The sequence below is a fragment of the Falco punctatus genome, assembly GCF_963210335.1.
Source record: "Falco punctatus genome assembly, chromosome: 12".
Classification (NCBI taxonomy): Eukaryota; Metazoa; Chordata; class Aves; order Falconiformes; family Falconidae; genus Falco; species Falco punctatus.
Window position 1 is genome coordinate 22081479 of NC_137592.1, and position 18431 is coordinate 22099909.

Consider the following 18431-nt stretch of genomic DNA (forward strand, 5'->3'; position numbering starts at 1 on the left):
TCTGGAACATGTCACAGATAAAAGTGATGAAGATGCACAGGTAGCAGCAGCAGACTTCTGCTGATGGGGTTTAATCATGGCTGCTGACAGAACTAGGTCAGCAGAACAGATTACAAATAATTCAAGCTTTTTGTCTTGGTTTTCTTTCCAGTGTTACTGCTGGAATCAAAGACCTTGGTGTGTAGAAAATCTGTAAAAAGAACACTGCTGGTGATACCATGCTAACAACTAGAAGCTGCAGTGTAAGTTACATGATTTCACTTCAGAAATGCAAGTCAGCTAGCCGCTTGGTTAAAACTTATAAGTCAAGGGAGTGATTAGCAATTGTGTTTCATTTAGAACAGAGTTGCGGATGGAGAAGCTGTGGAGGGAGCCTCCGGGAAGCCAAGTTCAGCACTCCCTGCTGTGTTCCCCTTTTCCCCACTGCAGGTTCAGGCTGTAACGCCCGGGGCCATCCATGCACCGTTGCTGAAGGCCCAGTGGGGGCTGCCGGTGGTCTCCCCACCATTGCCTGCAGGGGTGAGGGCCCCTCCGCCCGCTGACCCCCTGCTCCCACCGGTGGGGATGACTTTGGAGCGCCAGGCGCGCTCTGTGTACACCCACCCACCAGCCCTCTGCTGACAGGAAAGGGACACAGCCTGGAAAGGGTGCCAGTGCCTGGTGGTGGTGGCTGAGCTGCCTGCCCAGGTTACCTGCAGGCAGTGCGTGAGCTGAATTTATTGTAAAAAAAAATAAACCAAAACTAGAAAAGACATAACCCCCTCCTCCCCACAACAGGTATCCCAAGTGTTTACGAAAATCAATAGCCCATCATAGTTTAGGGTCATGTGATATTAATCACTGGGACTATTTTTTTTTTTTGCTGTTGCTACATTTTCTCTGAGGAAGAGAGATCTAATTTAAGAAAAGGATTTTCGTACCGCACTGGGTGGCTACATGCTCTCCAGTCCTATGCGATACCGAGGTCAGTGCTGCTTTACTGCCTGTGCCTCAACCCAGAGAAGCTGAGGTGTTAATCTCCTGGGGGGCACGTCTTCTAAGACACGCTTGTGAACAGCAGGGCAATGTTTTAAGTAGTTCACAAACAGTTTAATCCTGGACACCAAATGCTACCCTTCTCACACAAGGTGTGGGGAGGAGGGAGGGAGGAGTCCAGCAAGAGGGAGTAGTTGTCCCTGGAGTATGATGTGTTTGAAGGGTTAAATTGAAATCAGGATGAAGGAAAAAGAAAATGGGGTGACAGTAGATACTGAGCTACAGGCCCATGTCTTGTAAATGGGTAGAGAAAATGTAGCTTCCAGCAAAGCTCTGAGGATCACGGGTCAGTGGGGGAAGATGCTGTAGCTCCGGCAGTGCCTGCACCAGCATGCCCTTCGCAGCGTGCCTCTGGCACAGGGGATCGGTCTCGGCAGGTGAGGCTGCATTCGGATTATTACCGCTTCTATACCCGAACAGAGATCAGAAGTTAATTAACCTATTAATGCTGAGGGAATTAAAAAAGTTTTCTTCACGTGTGTAAAGCTCAGAGCTTCCTCTTAATGACCGCTTCCCAGGCTGGAACCTGCAGACCGGGTGCCCCGTGCTTGCGTGGTTACGGCCCGAGTGCGTACGGGAGAGCGTCAGGCTGGTAACGTCCAGCAGCCCCCCGCCGCGGGACAGTGTCACGGCGGGACCCCGGGGCACCCCTTAGCCGCCACCGAGTCGCCGTGGCTTGTGACCGTTGCGGGAACGCCCAGTGGCCCATGCGAAGCCCCAGGTCACGGCGTGCGTTCCGGGATCCCGGCTGTGAAAACGATTTGGGACCTGTAATCCCCGCCGATACTTCGTCCTCCCCGCCCCGGCTCGCCCGCCCCGCCCCGCTCCCCTCCACGGGACGCTGCGGCCACCTCTACCAAGCGCTGGCCGACGGCGGGGCGAGGCTCGGCCCGTGCCCGGGGACCTGCCCGTCGCCTCACGGCTCCGCCTTCCCCCGACGTGGCTTGGCGCGGCACCCGCCCCCGCCATCCCCGGGGCGGTGCCGAGCTCCAGGCCCCGCCGCGCGACAGCGGCGCGACAGCAGCGTGCCGTAAAGCGCGGCGGGAGCGCCCCACGCGGTGGCCGCTGCGGCCGGTATGGGGAAGCGGCGGGGTGAGCGGGAGCTGCTGCGCAGCCTGAGCAAGAGGCAGAAGAAGCACCTGAGGGAGTTCGGGGAGGAGCACCCCTTCTATGACAAGTGAGTGCCGGGGTGGGCGCGCTGGCTTCCAGCGGCCGCCGGGAAGGGGCTCCCCGTGGGGCCGGCTGCTCCGGGCCCCTATAGCAGCGCTCAGCCCGCGGGCGGCCCGGGCGGCGGCTGGTCCCCGCCGTGCTTTCCCCGGGCTCCCTGATGGGGGTGTGTGCTGGGGGGAAGCGGGACGATGCACGCTGGAGCCGGGCTCGGTGCCGGGCTGCCGCGGTGTGCCCGTGCCGGGCCCGCAGAGGCTGCGAGAGCAGCGCTGGAGCGGCGCGATCCGCGGCGGGCGGCCGGGCGGGCAGGGCGTGGGGCTGCCGGGGCCAGCCTGCGGGCAGCCGGCAGCCACGTCCAAGCCCGGTGCGGTTCGGTGCTGCCGCAACGCCCGGGAAGGCGCCGCCGTGCCGCCCGCCCGGTTTAACGCAGCGGGCGGGCGGCCTTCGTCCCAGGACCCTCCCGGCCTGTGTCGCAGGGGCGGCAGGCAGAGCCCGGCCGCCGGGGAGCAGCCCTGTGCCGCTGTCCGCTCAGCTCCCGTCTTTTTGCAAAAGTTGAGGTTAGTTTAAGCCCAGCTTGTACAGCGTCTTGTTTGAAGAACTGCAGTTCTAGCACTGGTTAATTCCTGCAGCGGTGTCTTTTTGCCACTTCACAGGTCAATATTTAGTGCTAGAGGTAAGCTCTTGTTCTGTTAACCATGTGCAAATTAACCTTATAATCACATTCCTTTGAATGCTTCATTTTCTGATTAAAGGCAGACTGTACTTTAAAACAGCTTGCTTCTTGATCAGTCATAACGCTTGAGCACCTAGGGTTCACATACAGAGCATAGCATCATCTGAGAGAGTAACCTATCAGGGTAAGTGCTGAATCTATTTTCTTAGGGAGAATCCTGTGGTGCTTTGGTTTTAAGCTTTAACTTCTTTAAGACTCATATAACTTGTGAGTTTCCTCTCCTTATTTCTTTCATCCTGTGTATACATCACTGACAGAGTAATATATTTCAGCGCTTTCCTTTCAGGGTTTCTGGAAGACCAGAAGCAACTCAAACCTGTGAACTGGTAATATATTTTTATTTCTGCCTTCCTTTCACCTTTGTGAAGTTCAGTGAAGGGGAAACGCTCAGCATTTCGCATTACCACCTTTTTCAGGCTGATTATGTTGTTCTCTTTAGAAACCTTGTGCTTAGGAGAAAAAAATGAATGCGACTTCTGTGTGGCTCTGAATTGTTTTCTACAATGTTAACTCAAAGCTGTTACACCATGAGAGGGCAGAAGCAGCAGGAAATACCGTAGCTGTTCCTGAATTTTTTGCATGTTACTTAATCACAGTGAAAAGTAAATCGTACTTTAAGTTGTTCTGATAATGTTAATAAACTTAGTGTTGCACGAGTTAGGAGGTGCTTCGTTCTGTCTTGAATGAAGAAATATGTTAATGCTCATTCCTCTTCTTCAGGTTGCCAGTGCTTTTACTTTTCTTTCAGTCAGGATTTGGTAATCTCCTTTATCATCAGATTAATAAAAGACTTCAAAGTTTTGATGTGGAAAAATTAATTCTTCTGGTTCATTTGTTTCCTTTAGCAATTTTGTGCATTGATATTGTATTAGTGATTTTTCCTTTTTGGGCTGAAAGGAACTAAGAAAGGAGTAAATGGTGCTGTGCTTATACTCCTGGTTTCACTGTAATTTTGGCTATAACTTGGCACGCTGTCATTGATTTGTGTGAGCCTGGGACAGAAGAGGCTCTGAGTTTAGCTTGTGTGAAGCTTAGAGCTTTACAGCTGAGCCAAACCTGACTGACTCCGTGGTGGGCTATTGTCAGCTGATGGCTAGTGCACTTACTTTCTTGAGAGCAAGAAGCATTTTCAGTGTACTCTGTCCCTTGTATGTGTGCCTTTCTACAATGGCTGCTCTGTGTGTGGTTTTCTTAGGAAAATCCAGTGCCAGTTCAGTAAATGCCTCGTCTGTGGACATCAAATGTACTCACTCAGCTGAGACTGAAGGAACCAAATTTTGTGGTGCTCTAAGTCAAATCAGTGCAGAATGAAGCACTTCAGCTTGTCTACCAAGATGCTTTCAAAATCAAAATGGAAGTGTCTGGCACCACTATTTGCATAAAATGGTGGGTTTGGAAAAATTCCGTTGCATTTGTGTAAAGGTGGGATGGGAGAGTGAAAACAACATTGGAACTGGAGGTGAAGGTATCTGCCTGTTGCCTAATATAGTGTTACTGTTGTTGCTGTTACACTCGTGTTTTCCCTTCCAGTCTGAGAATTCTGACAAATCGAGTGCAGAAAGTGATTCAGAGACTGAAGTGGAACAGGTGTCTGTGTATCACAAGCTCCTGGCTACCCTGAAGACCTCTCCTGAGTCTGAGAGTGAGGAAGAAGAAGATGAAAGCGAATCGGAAGAAACTGGAGAAAGTGAGACAGAAACGGACAGCGAAGGGTCCCAGGAGACTGGAGAAGTAGATGGAGGTGAAGAAGATAAGAATGATGTACCAGAGAAGGAAGAAGGTAGTTTGTCTTTTCCCATGCTTTGCTAAATGTTGTTTCAGTTAGAAGGTTTGAGTAACGTGTTTTAGCCAGGATCCTGGTGTAGACTGGCTTGTTGGCTGGGTGCTCTTCTGGCTTGGAGACTCTGTTGCTCTATTGTGGGTGGGAGCAGCAGCTGCTGAAGGATTTGGCAGAGGAGAGGGTAGCTGTGCTCATTTTCCAGCAGACAGCTTGCTGCTGCTTCCTCAGATGTTGTTTGTGCGGCAGCACAGAGGAAATCCACATGGAGCAGCATACCAGGGGTTCTCACCCACTCATGGGAGATGCAAGCTGTTCTCTCGCACAGCATCTGGCTTGGCTACTGCCACCGAGAGGAGGGAAAAGTTTGCCTCGTAGCAGAGGAAAGAATATGTAAATTTTAAGGAAACCTCCTTTATGGTGGGGCAACTTCATTCATGAAGTCTGCAAGGAAATTCCAGGAGAAAGGAGTCAACTTTTTATTATTTCCAGTTATTTGGGGTCTTTGAAAACTGAAACTTACGTTCCCCAAATAGGTTATTTATTTATTTTTCTCTGGGGAAAATATGTTGTGTATTATGTTACATTTGGCAGACTAGCCAGAAGTCGTCTTTGCTGTAGAATACAATGCCTACTTTAGCTTTTTTGAATAGAGTATAGGGAGGAAGAAAAATTGGTAACTCAAAGGGAACAGCCTGGCTAGCAAGAGGTACCTACAAACAGTAACTTTTCCAGGAGAATATAACCTGTTTCTCTCTCTAACAATTCACAGCTATAGACACAGCAGAGCAGACACGTGGCCAGGAGCAGGTTGATGATGCAGATGCCTCTTGTGACCCAAGTCATGGAGTAATTGGGGAGTTTACTGATGTGAAACACGAATCTGAATTTAGCTTGGAAACCAATTTCATGGAAGAGGAGAGTGGAGATTGCAATGCTGATAGGAGAGACAGCAATTCTTCACAAGCTTTTTCAGAAGGTAAAACACAGTATGTTTGTGTTTAGTGGTCTGCCTCTAGAGGAGTATCTGTAAATGTGTAAATTATCAAACACTGTAATGATAACGCTATGTAGCGTCTGAGTTCTGCTACATTATTCATTGTATTGCCCACATGTGAGCTGGTCCATAAGGGACGCTTAGTGCTAATGCAGATATGTAGCTGAACCATTTGTTTTCTGTAGCCCCTGTGGACAGGGATTCATGCGTAGTTCCTGTTATGACCGATAATGCTTGAAATATCAGGAACTGGAAATGTGTGTGGAGAACGTTATCTTGTTCTGTTGCTTTAATAGCAGTTTCAAAGGGTCGTGTAATATGGAGGGCCCTGTAAGCGTGCATTTGACTATGGGAGATATTCTTGGCACAGACAGTGCAGGAGATAATCACAAAGCTGACCTCTGAGGGCATCCTTCACAACTCAGTGGAGTTAGAGTTGAGATTCTGGGAACCTTAGGGCAGCCACAGTAATTTAGACAAATGCTCAGGGCTCTCTGAATTTTGAAGGTTATACAGAGGAGTCTGAAGGCACATGGCATCAGCGGAGCGTCTGTGTGGTATCTTTTAAGAGTGTAGCCCCGAATCTCATCACTGCAGTGCGATGGTGGGTGCAATCTGAGCTCCAGTGTTGGAGTCATCCCACCATGTGTAATACAAATAACTGTGTGCACGGGTGTGTGATCGTTCAGTGATATGCCACACATTGGCACTTGCAGAGCTTCTATTCGTATTTCATTGCTCTGTGGTTTTAATATCAGATGGCATAGTTTGAGAGAGAGAAATATGTTTGTAGCATCCCTAGTGATTCTGGCTTGTCATCTTGGAGCAGCAGCTGACATTAGATCTGGGAGGCAGCCTAGTTGATACATGAAATGTGTGGAAGCATCAAAGGGCCATGTGATAGAAAAAACAGCTCGTTCTTGTTACCATGAGAATATTACTTAGGCTGTTGGTATTGCATTTTAATGAGAACCATAGCTCTCCAACTGCATGTAAAGTATCCGAACAGCTTTGTTCAGCTTATAAATGATGCACTGCTTTTCAGTGGGTTCCTGTAGCTTGGAAATGGCTTTATAGTCTACTACAGAAAATGAGTCGCCTAAGATAGCAGAAGGGAGATGAATTTCTACTCTAGTCTGAGGTCACTAGTATTCCTGCAAACGCTTCATGTTGTTTTCTCTGCTTTATCTGACAAATGCTGGAATCAGTAAAACTCATCTGAAGAGAGAGCTTGTATTACAATTAAGTAGTACTCTGTTCATTTGCCTTGCTGGAAAGATTTTCTCAACATTGCCATGATCAGCAAATGTCTTGACTTTTGCCTGGGTAACTTGTACGTAGGCTAGATACCCATCGACAAGTGCTAGTGTTCTCTAATTAGTTTTCTTTATGCAGTGAGTGCTGCTGTGTTGCAAGGAGTATACAGGGTTTGGCTTTCAAAATAAGCTTTGCATGTGGCTTTGTGCATGCCAGTGTCTTTGAATATAATATGATTTTACAGTTTCTTGCCTCTCCTTTCCTTTCCAAAAAGAAATGCTGATTAGATAAGTCAGACTTTTGCTCACTTCAGGCAATTTTTGCCTCCCTTCCCCCAAACCCGCCTAATCTTTCTGTGCTTTATCACAAACTGTATTCATATCACTGGCCAAAGATGCAAAGCTCTGGGCCAGAAGCGTTTCTAAAATAAGAAGGTCAGTAAGTTCACTTGGGTCTTTACTATTGGCAGCCTATTTCACCTGCAAGGGATGGATGTGTCAGAGCTTAAGGCAGAAAATTGCCACGATGTTTTCTACTACATATTGCTTTCCTGTCCAACATTTGTTTTGTGATTGAAAGTTCTAGTACTTCCATAAGTGTTTTTTCTTTTTTTAAAGCAATCTGTCAAATCTGTTCTCTCTGTTCATGTAGAGAAAATTTGACATCTTTTCTCTCATCTCCAAGTGCTTTGAAATAACTAGTTTTAACTGTGATGTTGGCCAGCGTGGAAACTCTTAATCTCATTTGCAAATCCATTCTGAAACTCAATTCCAACATTAGCTACAGTAGTTCTAAGGATATTTTTGTTGTTGTTGTTTATAAATAGATCCATTTAAACAGCACATGGACAAAGAACTTGAAGAAAAAGAAGTAGAAAAAATGTCTACGCTTCCTAAAACTTCAAGTCAAAGCCAGGTAACATTCTGTGGCTGTCCAGAGTTTCTAAAGATGCCTGGATGAAAATAATCCTTTTTTTTATAGAAGTGAAATAGACTCAAAATGGTTACTATTAGCTTGTGGCACTGGAAACATCAGATTTTGTCACTGTGTCCTTGCTGAACAGTTTTCTTGACTTAGGGCTGAGCGAGAGTTGAAATTTAAAGTCTGCTGTTATATAGGCATCTGATGACACATGTGAAAAACATCTTTAGTTTGATCTGTAGTCTCAAACCCACAGGTTTTTAAGTACACGTGACAGCGGGTAGCAACAGGAATGGTTTCCGAGTGGTAACAGCATGATGCCAGGGATCTGTTCCGCAGCTGAACTTGTGAGCTGACCGTGTACAGTCCTAAAAGTACTTGTGATGCACTTTCACATTGTTGCTTCGGGATGGCTGTATCTTTGTACACATTTACAAGCCAGTAAAGGGGAGTTTAATACTTACATTGTTAATACTGGAAATAATAGGTGAATTACAGTATCAGAAACCCACTTCATTACTTGAGAGACAATATTTGTTTTCAAAGTACTCATTTTTAGACAAACCTTTGCTTCCTAGCTTTTTCACATTTGATTTTGTTTTGGAGACTTGCTTTGCATTCTGGTCAGCCATATGCTGGGTGACATTCATTGGAAGATATCCAGTGGTTAGTCAGTAAGAGAGAAAGTTGGGATTTTTGTAAAACTTTATTTATTTTTCTTTTTTGGACTATGATAGCCAAAAATACCAGTGCCACCTGAAGCAATGCATGATGTATCTTTATTTAACTTGGTGTAGCTACTTTACAGAGATAGATAGGGACAACTTGTGTGGCAGAAGGCTTAAAGTTTAGCGTTTTCCCCTACTACACTAATAGTTTTTGCCCTTAAAATCAGACAGACTCCCAACAAGATTTCATTTAGCTACTGATTCACAGTTTCCGGGTTTAGTCCCTAATGGGGTTTTGTTTCCATCTTTAACCAAAGTACGTACCTCAGTGTAGCTGACCAATAAGTGTACTCCAGGGTTCTCATCTTGTCCCTGGTTTGTACCACTGATTTGCTGCGTGGGTTAGGCAGAAATTCCATCCTTCCTCTTCCTCAGTTTTGTCATCTGCAAAATGAGGATAGTTATAGACGTGTCACTGCAAAATAGATCCAGCTCTACTGAGCTCAAGTTTATTGTTACTTACCCTGGCAGACTAAAAGAGATTGCACATTGGAAAAATGGTTTCAACTGGTATTATGAAAAGATGATTTCTCAAATTTCATGAAATTGATTAAATTGCCAGCTGTGTTGATGTGCTTTTAAGGGTATGAAGTTTGGTACATATGATTCCTGAGTTGTTTTTTCTGTTGTTGGTTGGGTTTTGTTTTTTTTTCAGTGGCCAAGGCTGGGCCAGCTAACATTTTCTTCTACTTTGGAGAAACATAAAACTTTGAAAGCAGACAAAGAAGTTGATACGAAACAGCTTTATCTTCACAAGCCTTTAGAATCCACTTGGCCAAAAGTGAATAAACAATTTCTGTCCTCAGTGAACAAAGCAAGTGATCCATCTTTTAGCCCGTTACAAAGAGAGCTTTTCTGTATCATGAATACGTACCGGGACTTGTTCTATCCAGAAAGAAATGCCTTAACAAATGGAGAAGAAATTAGGCATGTTTACTGCTTGCATGCCTTGAACCATGTTCTGAAGGCAAACGCCCAGGTGCTCAGCCACAATGCCAAACGAAGAGACCAAAAGCCAGGGGCCGATAATGATGACTACAGGGATCAGGGCCTCACTAGACCTAAGGTAAGAGAGCTTTGTTAATGTGATTTCCCCCATCCCCACCCTGGCCATCTGGTCAGGCTGTATAAACATCCTGGTAGTTTATCCAAAAGTATTTCTGTTGCTGCTCTCTCAGGTGACACGTACCTGGGCACGTGCTTTTCCGCATCCCTTTGTCCTGCCTGGAAGTCATCTGTTGTGGCCAGATCGCAGGCAGCACCCTGTGAGCGGCAGTGAGCACTAGGTTGTTAGCCAGCCTGTTTCTTTGCTAAGCCATGAGTTTGACCTTTTCCTTTGTGCCCCTATCACTACAGACTGACATGTCGCCTTTTCCTGCCTCTCGTTTCTAAACCCACCGGTACAGAAAGGTGCCTCCACATTGAACTTCAGTGTTAGCGCAGGCAGTATAGGCTGTCACCCAGTGTGGGATGTCCCAGAATTTTTTTTTTTGTCCTTAGCCATCTGTAAGGACTTGCCTGCGTGGAAGGATCCTTCTGTAGCTGGGAGACTTCAGGGAATCCCAGCACTATTACCAAGGCTGCCTGCCATAGTTGGTGAGAGGCTCAAACCGAGCCTCCCAGGATTCACAGCATCCTCTAGTTGATAACCAAGTGGAGCCAGCTGTGGCTAGCCTGTCGCTGGTGGTGCCAGCCGCCTGTTGAACAGTTTCAAACTTGGGTTTCAGTGTTTGCTGCATGCCTGGCAAACGCCTTTGGTTTCTGTGTTGACTCCCCAGTTAGATACTTACATTTGAGTGCTGTGCAGAAACCAGTGCCACCCGTCCAGGAGCCAGCCACAGACCCTGTCTGGGTATTGTGGGAGCTCTTGCTTGCTTGAGGGTTAGGAAGAGCAGGAAGAACATGCTTAGTTTTCAGTTCCCCTGGGTGTGAAATGGGGAACAAAACTGAGCTGCTGGCTAGTACAGCACATCCTCCCTCCTTGCTGCACGTCAGAGTTGTTTTGTTTCGATTGTTGGGATGCCCTATGGGTGCAGATCTAAGTCATAAAGTTACTTAACATGCAGTTAACTGTGAACATTCATATTCTGTGGATTATTCTGTTGTAACTGTTGATCTATGCAGGTGCTGATGATAGTGCCCTTCAGGGAATGTGCTTTGAGGATTGTGCATATTTTCATCAGTCTTCTTGAAGTGAATGACAAAAAAAAAATAGATGTAAGTAATAAAAAGCGCTTCAAAGGGGAGTTTGGCTTTGACCCGGAAGAGAAGCCCCCCAACCTGAAAAGACCTGAAGATTATGAAGCCGTTTTTGCTGGCAACATTGATGACCACTTCAGAATTGGTAATGACCTACTGAACAGATGATTTTTGTCTTGTATAAAACTGAGAAGTTACAAGTTCTTCTTAAATGTCTAGGAGCTGTCAGGGGTGGAAATTCTGGTGAGACTCTAGGCTCTGCGGTATTCGTGCCAGTTTTGCACTGGCAGCTTGGATTTCTCTGAAAATCTTTCCTGCTTTGCCAGAACTTAAAAAAGGAAGAGAAAACACAAAAGTAATTATTTCTACCAAGTTCAGAATCACTTAAAATGCAATGATTCCTTTGTTGTAGCAGGACTGTCCACGCCTGATTTTAAAGAGGATAGCCTTGCTTGTGCAGCAAATTCTTTCATGTTATTAAAAGAAATACAATCTTTGGGGTTTAATCAGCCTGTTCACAATGTCCCTTGTAATCAGTAATGGTTGGAACAAAATTCAAACGCAGTACTGAGCAAAGCAGTTTTCTACTGTACTGCCCATGGTTTTCGTGAAAACAAAGGTGTAGCCAGCAAGTAGGACTGTTGGACAATTAGCAGATTTGAGACTTTCATAATACTATAATCTCATGCTGTTTTAGTAACTCACTATGCAGAGAATTAGCTAGTGGCTTGGTTTCTGGAGCTGCCACGATGAGTAGGCAGTTCTTGTAACTTAACTTGACAGATCAGAGGCTTTTGAAATTACTGCCCCTTGAAAGATAAATTGTCATCCCAAGAAATTTAATGGTACAGTGGAAGGTGTGAGTGGGTCCCACTCAGTCTTTCTTCTTTCCCCAGTGAATGTCTCTTGGGCTGAGAGCATCTTACTTTCAGTAGCGTAATAATTTTCCTTTCAGTCTTCTCCCATACCACAGTCTGCTGGATCCACTTTTACTAGGTGTGAAGAAATGCTTGAAGAAACTTTGAGTGCTGTTCATTACAGAAGCAAATCATAGAAGCAGAATAATTATCCTTTCTAACTGTGCCTCACACCCCGTTACTTCTGCACAAAGATCTAATTTAAAGCGCATTTGTTATGCCTTACTAAAACCACCATTTCACATTTTTAAACAGAAAAGACTTGATGTTGTTAAAACTTATATATGCTGTGACAAGTGATGCCTTCTTCCTGGAAATTCAACCAATTGTGCCTGCTTTTTTGGTCTGTGTTTATCATTGGGTTACAGTAGATAGCAGGAGGGGTCCCTGTCGCTGTCTGTGTGAAATTCTTGCCTTCAGCTGTGCCCGTGACTGCTGGCCTCACACAGAGAGGGAGAGAGGTTGAAGCGACACCTTTGTTGGGCAGACTGCAGGGGGTGGTTTGAATAAGATCCAGACTAACTGGATTTTTAAGATCAGAAAGCCGTGGGTCCTAGCAATGTTGCCACGTAGTTATGACACGGGTAACAAATTCCTTTGATTCTTTCCTTTAACATGAGAGGTGATGCATAAGCTCCTTCATCATGTACACCACAACCTGCTGCCTGAGAAGCCCTGCCAGGGAAGGTGCAAGACTGGTTATGCTTTCAATCACCATAACATGAAGAACCTTTTCCTTTTTTTAAGTAGCAACTCTTGTGGCCCTGTGAATACAGGCAGTTTATACCCAGGAGGTCCACAGTGTATCTTTCACGACAGATTAAGGTGTTACTGTAGTACCTAACGACAGAGACCAAATCCTAGGATTTAGGGAGAAAGGAGCAGTAAATAGCTTCTGCTATTTTTTTTTCTTTCTAAAGTTCTTCAGCCCCCTCATCCTCCTTTTTAGCAGAAAATCACAAAAAATGTGTTTCAGTTAAAAAATGTTGTCCTATGAAAAATCTGGAAAAAAGTACTACTGAAAGAGTTTGCTGAACTTCATGAAAATCTGCCAAATGCTTGTCAAATGGGGGTGGGGTGGGTAAGCACTTTTTGGGGAAAGAAGAGTTTCAGACAGATTGGTTTTGTCCAGCTGTAATAGTTAGTATGTGTTAAAGGGGAGGAAATGTAGGAAGTTATGATTACAGAGCCTGCTGGAAGAATATGGTTGATAATTGACTTTAACTAAGAAAATGCTGTTGGTTGTTGTTGGACAGGGGTTGCGATTCTTCAAAAGAGTATGAGACTGTATGCACCATTTTACTCATCAGACATCATCATTGCCTCTCCCCTGGGTATGAGGACTGTTATTGGTGCAGAGGGGGAGAAGAAGAGAGATTTTGATTTTCTGTCGTCAATAGAAATTCTCATAATTGATCAAGCGGATATTTACCTGATGCAGAATTGGGAACATGTTCTGGTGCGTTTTCCATATGCATTCATTTTTTCTGTTGTACTGTGTCTTCTTAGTCTGATGCAACTTAGTTTTGGCAGTGAGCACTATTGCTGTTTTTTACTGACTTGATTCCAGACACGTATGTTTGTTCCTTTTCCTTCCTCCACCCTAATGTTTTCCTTATACTACGAATATTCCTTCTACAAATTTCGGTAGTATTCGGCAGCTTTCTCTATAAATCTTAGTATTTGGTGCTTCAGTAGCGTATTTCATCAGAGATTTTTTTTTTATTTTGGACAGTTTTAATAATCGCACAGAATGAGATAATGCCGATTCCTTTAATCACATGTGGGAGAAGATATGCCAGCTGTCTGGCTGCCCGGTGTCTCTCTCAGCTTGCAGCCATGTGAGGAATCTGTACAGCCTAATTCAGGTTCCTCCAGAAAGTAGCAGGACCTGGTGCTTGTCTCTGCTGTCTGCAGAGATACTAAGCATTAGTTGTGTCCAAATTTAAACAGTATGAGGATTTTCCTGTACATGTAGTGAAAATAGAGCTCTTGGATTGGGCTATTATACAGTAATACCCATGCTTTTTGGCTTTCAGTTAATAACAGTTTGAAAAGTTGGGATTTTTTTCCACATAGAAGCATCTTTGAAGTACCTGGGCCAGGCATTTTGACAGCATGATGTTACTGTACATTTTCAAGGAGCCCAGAAGGTGTCTTGTTTTCCGGGGAGTTTCAGGAAAGGTACGTGAGCCTACACAATATCCAGGGAATGAGTCCTGGAGTCTGTTTCCAGGTTTTTCCTTTGGGTGCAACTGCCAGCCCTGTGGCGGCAGGGATGCCAGTCCTAGGCATCAGTCAGTGAGGCCAAAATGAGATTGATTTCTTCACTTGCACCCAGACTCTCCCTGAATGCAATGGGAACCGCACCTGGGCTTCTTTTAGCTTAGAAACCTTGGGCCCACTGACTTCAATACAAACAAACATCCCATTATACTTGTCCCGTGGGAGAAGACTGGCAGCAAGGGTTACCGTTACTGATGACTAAAGAGATGGTACCTTTCAGTTCTGTGGCAGGAAATCAAGTAAATTATTCTTACTGTGGTCAATAAATTCCAGACAGTCATGCCTTGGGAGATCATTACTGTTTTATATTCTGTGCTGTCTTGCTTGTACCTGCCCACTTTGTGCAGTTAAGGCTCTTGCAGCTTGGGTGCAGGGATGTCAGTAGCAATGCGTTTCCATCTCTCTGTGTAGCACCTGATGAAGCACATTAACCTGCTGCCTCTGGATTCCCATGGGGTAGACTTCTCCCGAGTGCGAATGCTGAATCTCAATAACTGGTCCAAGTACTATCGCCAGACGCTGCTGTTCAGTGCACTTCAGGATCCCCAGATCAACTCTGTCTTCAACAAACACTGCTTCAATTATGTGGGGCAGGTGAGTTCAGAGATAAGCTGAAAGCCTCCTCTTAAATGCTGGTGGAAGGCAGGGGAAGAGGAACAGAAAACCCAACACATGGAAAAATTCCGTAACTCAGTTGCAGAAAGACTGTGCCGGTCACTTCCGTTACCCAAGTATTGCAGTCTGCATCTCCGTGATGCTGTATGATGATTTCTAATGCTGTGCCAAAGACACTAAGAACTACTCTTCTTGCAGCAATACTTTATTTGATGCTTTTCTTTCATAGGTGGCTGATTTATGTCAGAAATCAGATTTCTTAATTTGACACACACAAGTTACCTTGTTTATTTTGTTGTTAAATGGAGCGTTCACCTACTTCCTTTTTTTTTTTTTCCCCCCCTCCTTCTGTATAAGCAGCACTAATTGTTATTACTTTGAAAGAAGCAGGAAAAGTAAAAACCTTAGTTGTCTGTCTCAAATACATGGAAGTCAGGGCATAAGCAGTGGCCATGTATATTTAACATCTGGTATATGTATACGTGAATATAGTTTTGTACTGGAGCTTTTTTAAAAGCAGCCTTGTGCACTGCTCACAGATGTGAGTTAGGAGCAGAAAGCTGACTGGAGCGTGGCTGCCTTTGAAATACTGCTTCCCTAAATGTCCTACTTTGCTTCTCACAGGTGGCCATCCGCAACGTACCGCTCAGCGGCTCCATTAGCCATGTTGTGGTCCAGCTTCCTCACGTGTTTCGGAGGCTAGAAGCTGAAAACTCAATTGCTGTAATAGATGCAAGGTACTCTGTGTTCCAGACTATTTTGCTATGCCCTAATGACTACAGTTTCAGATTTAGTTGTGTACTGTTCCCTGCAGAGCACAATGTGACTTCACCGCAGAAGTACACCTTCATTAGTCTTCAGATGAAGGCTGAAGACTGCACAGGTGGAGGGGAATGCTGAACTTCTCCTTGCCAAAGGCACTGGAGAATAAAGTCTGGGAAAGGAATACTAGTCTTTACCATAACTGCAGTACTGAGAAAGCCTTTGCTTTATACCTTCTACACGTGTAGAAATCCTGTGAAGTTAAATAATTATTTCTTTAGTCATAGTCAAAATATAGTCAAAATCTTCTGTAGTTGGTTCTCTGATATTGTTGCTTGAGGTCATATCAGTACTGGAAAGATAAACATTAACTCTGGTTAAAATATATTTGTTTTCTTAACTGAGGTTTCGGTTTTTCATCGACAAAGTGTTGCCTGAGTACCGCGATGCCATCATGTCACACACGCTCATTTATGTTCCATCGTATTTTGACTACGTGCGTCTTCGTAATTACTTCAAGAAAGAGGACCTGAATTTTACTCACATTTGTGAATACACTAAAAAGGCTGGTGTCTGCAGAGCAAGACGGTTCTTTCTCAAGGGAGAGAAACAGTTTTTATTGTTCACTGAGCGCTTCCACTTTTACAAAAGGTGAATAGTAGGCAGAGTTTTCCTCTGAGTTGAATGTGTGCTGTTTTGGAAGTAGAGCCTGACCTTAATCATAGTTGGGCTGTATTGCTTTTTTAGTCTGTTGCATCCCTCCAAGGACGACTTTGACTGAAGTAAGAGCTGTCGGTTAATTTTAAAATTTTTGCATGTTGTCAGCAGTCCCTTGCAGAGACTCTAATACTTTGGTATGTACAGGGCTTTATTTGGGAAGGTTAGTGCTGCCAAGTTCCACTGATGATAGGACAGAATAATATAGCCTGCAAAATGGGATTCATTGTGCCTTTTTATTGCGGCACAGATGAACACGAGTATTACACAAAATTCTGGAAAAGGATAATGCAATACAGCAAGCTGAGGCCACCTGGAAAATTCGCTATGTCCTGACTGGAGCTATTTAGCAGTTCCTAATGGAACAGGTTTTTTCTATTGGCAGATGTTTTGGCAAATACAAAGAGTTTCATGAGGCTCACTCTGATCAGGCTTCACTGTTTTAAAATCCAAGCTAAAGAAGCTGAATACTGGAGAAATTGGTGGTGGTCTGTACTTCAGAGGAAGTCATTGTACTTGGCAGTATTAGATATTCCTCTGCTTAAATTCCACATCTGTGTTTAGTTTTCAGTCCATGACACAGCGTTTGTAGAGTTGAACTACAACTGGCATGCATTGAAGTTGAAAATTGGAAGAATAGGGGATTGGTGTTTTAACATGTAGATTTTGCAAAAATGAGCCACAAAGTTACTTTTTTTTTTTTTTTTTTTCCCCTCCTGCTACAGGTATACGATAAAAGGTATTAGGAACCTCATTTTCTATGAGTTACCAACATACTCCCACTTCTACAGTGAGATTTGTAACATGATGAAGGCTACGGACAGTGGAGTGGATGCTACTTGGACCTGTACTGTGCTCTACTCCAAGTATGATGCTCAGAAATTGGCTGCAGTGGTTGGCATAGATCGCACAGCTCAAATGCTACAGTCCAAAAAAGATGTGCACCTCTTTGTTACAGGAGAAAATGAATAAGTGATATTGCAGACTAGACAACTGGATGGACCTGACTTGCATTTTACTCCTAATGCACTTTTTGATGTTGCCTTTTAAAAAGTTTTAAACTTTTTATTCCCTTTCATTAAATATTGTGTTGAAATTGTTCATACAGTATTAAATTTTGTATTTCAGTACTTTGTCCGACAAGGAACGAAGGATGTCATTCAAGAAGGCAGGAGTTGGGGAGTATCTTCTGTATAGAACTGCTCTTGTATATTGAAAAACTCACTCATCAGTAAAGATTGATGCTGTGACTGAGCTGCTTCACTTCATTTTCAGGTGTAGCAAACTCACCTTCTTTTACCAAAGGCAGCTTTTTCCTGTAATCTAGGGGAAGAAACATGCCCAAGTGTTTAATGTAGTCACTATTTTGTAAGCCTCCGTAAGGGAGGTGCGGGCAAAGTCTCTTCAGCACAAGCCTGTTGTTGAATGAGAGTTGAACTTGCTTCAACCTGACATGTGTGAGAATCCGTGAATGTGCTTGGGTAGGAGCTACGTTTTTGCAATTTTCCTGGAGTGACCTAAATACCTCTGCCTCCTATTTACAACAGCCACTCTGGCTGGTCAGTTTTACCAGGGATAAACTTTTTCCAAAGGAAAACAGGGTGAACTTGGCCAGGCGGATGAGCCTGGCCCTGCCTGGCCCCACAATCACCAAAGCAGTGCGGAGTACAAAACCAGCTGGTGCAGCTGCAAATACCTGTGGTCTCATATCACACCATGAGTGGGCATTTGTTCCTTTGTTTTTTCCTCTTAATGGTTGCTTATGGACAGCATGGAAGTGTCGTGATGCTGCCTCTTCTTTCTTTTCTTCCAGTGAGTCAAGGCTAATGTAAAAGGAGCTAAAAGTAGAGAGATCTTATAAGCACGTGCTAGGACTGTGGGAAGACTGTTCTGTGGAAGGAAACCTCCATCTTCTGATAAGCTTTGAGGGAGTTCTTGTCTGGGAGGCTACGTAAATATACCGAAGTGAAATAAACTCCTTGAGTAAATAATTCTGAACAATTTTTGATTCCTATATTTCTTCTGTTAAACTCGGGGAGTAACCGAAGTCCTGACATCAGACATCATTTAGTAGACATGCAAATCCATGCAGTTTCTAGCTTTGCATTTTAAGTAAAGACTTATGTTAATTGAATGTATCTGCCACAGCACACAAGAATTAAGAGCCAGCCACAGCAAAGTTCTTAGGAACATCTGTCTGCTGTACAGTAGAGACAGCAGTAGCGGCAAACAAGGGTTTTTCTTGCATGGCCTAGGGTTGACGTAGGAGAATTGTGGCTGTGCATATGAAAGAGGATTAAGGAATTTTCTTCCTACACCG

General features: G+C 44.5%; 1 protein-coding gene across 1 annotated transcript; it reads left to right on the forward strand.

The window, feature by feature from the left end:
* Nucleotides 1–1992: 1992 nt before the first annotated feature.
* On the forward strand, nt 1993–17310 carry UTP25 (UTP25 small subunit processome component). The gene is made up of 12 exons (XM_080408656.1): nt 1993–2212; nt 3222–3261; nt 4466–4715; nt 5485–5691; nt 7793–7881; nt 9271–9681; nt 10740–10959; nt 12988–13190; nt 14429–14611; nt 15257–15369; nt 15800–16045; nt 16837–17310. The coding sequence occupies exons 1-12, from the start codon at nt 2112–2114 to the stop codon at nt 17081–17083; spliced, it is 2310 nt and encodes a 769-aa protein (XP_080264782.1). The 5' UTR covers nt 1993–2111; the 3' UTR covers nt 17084–17310.
* Nucleotides 17311–18431: the final 1121 nt, after the last annotated feature.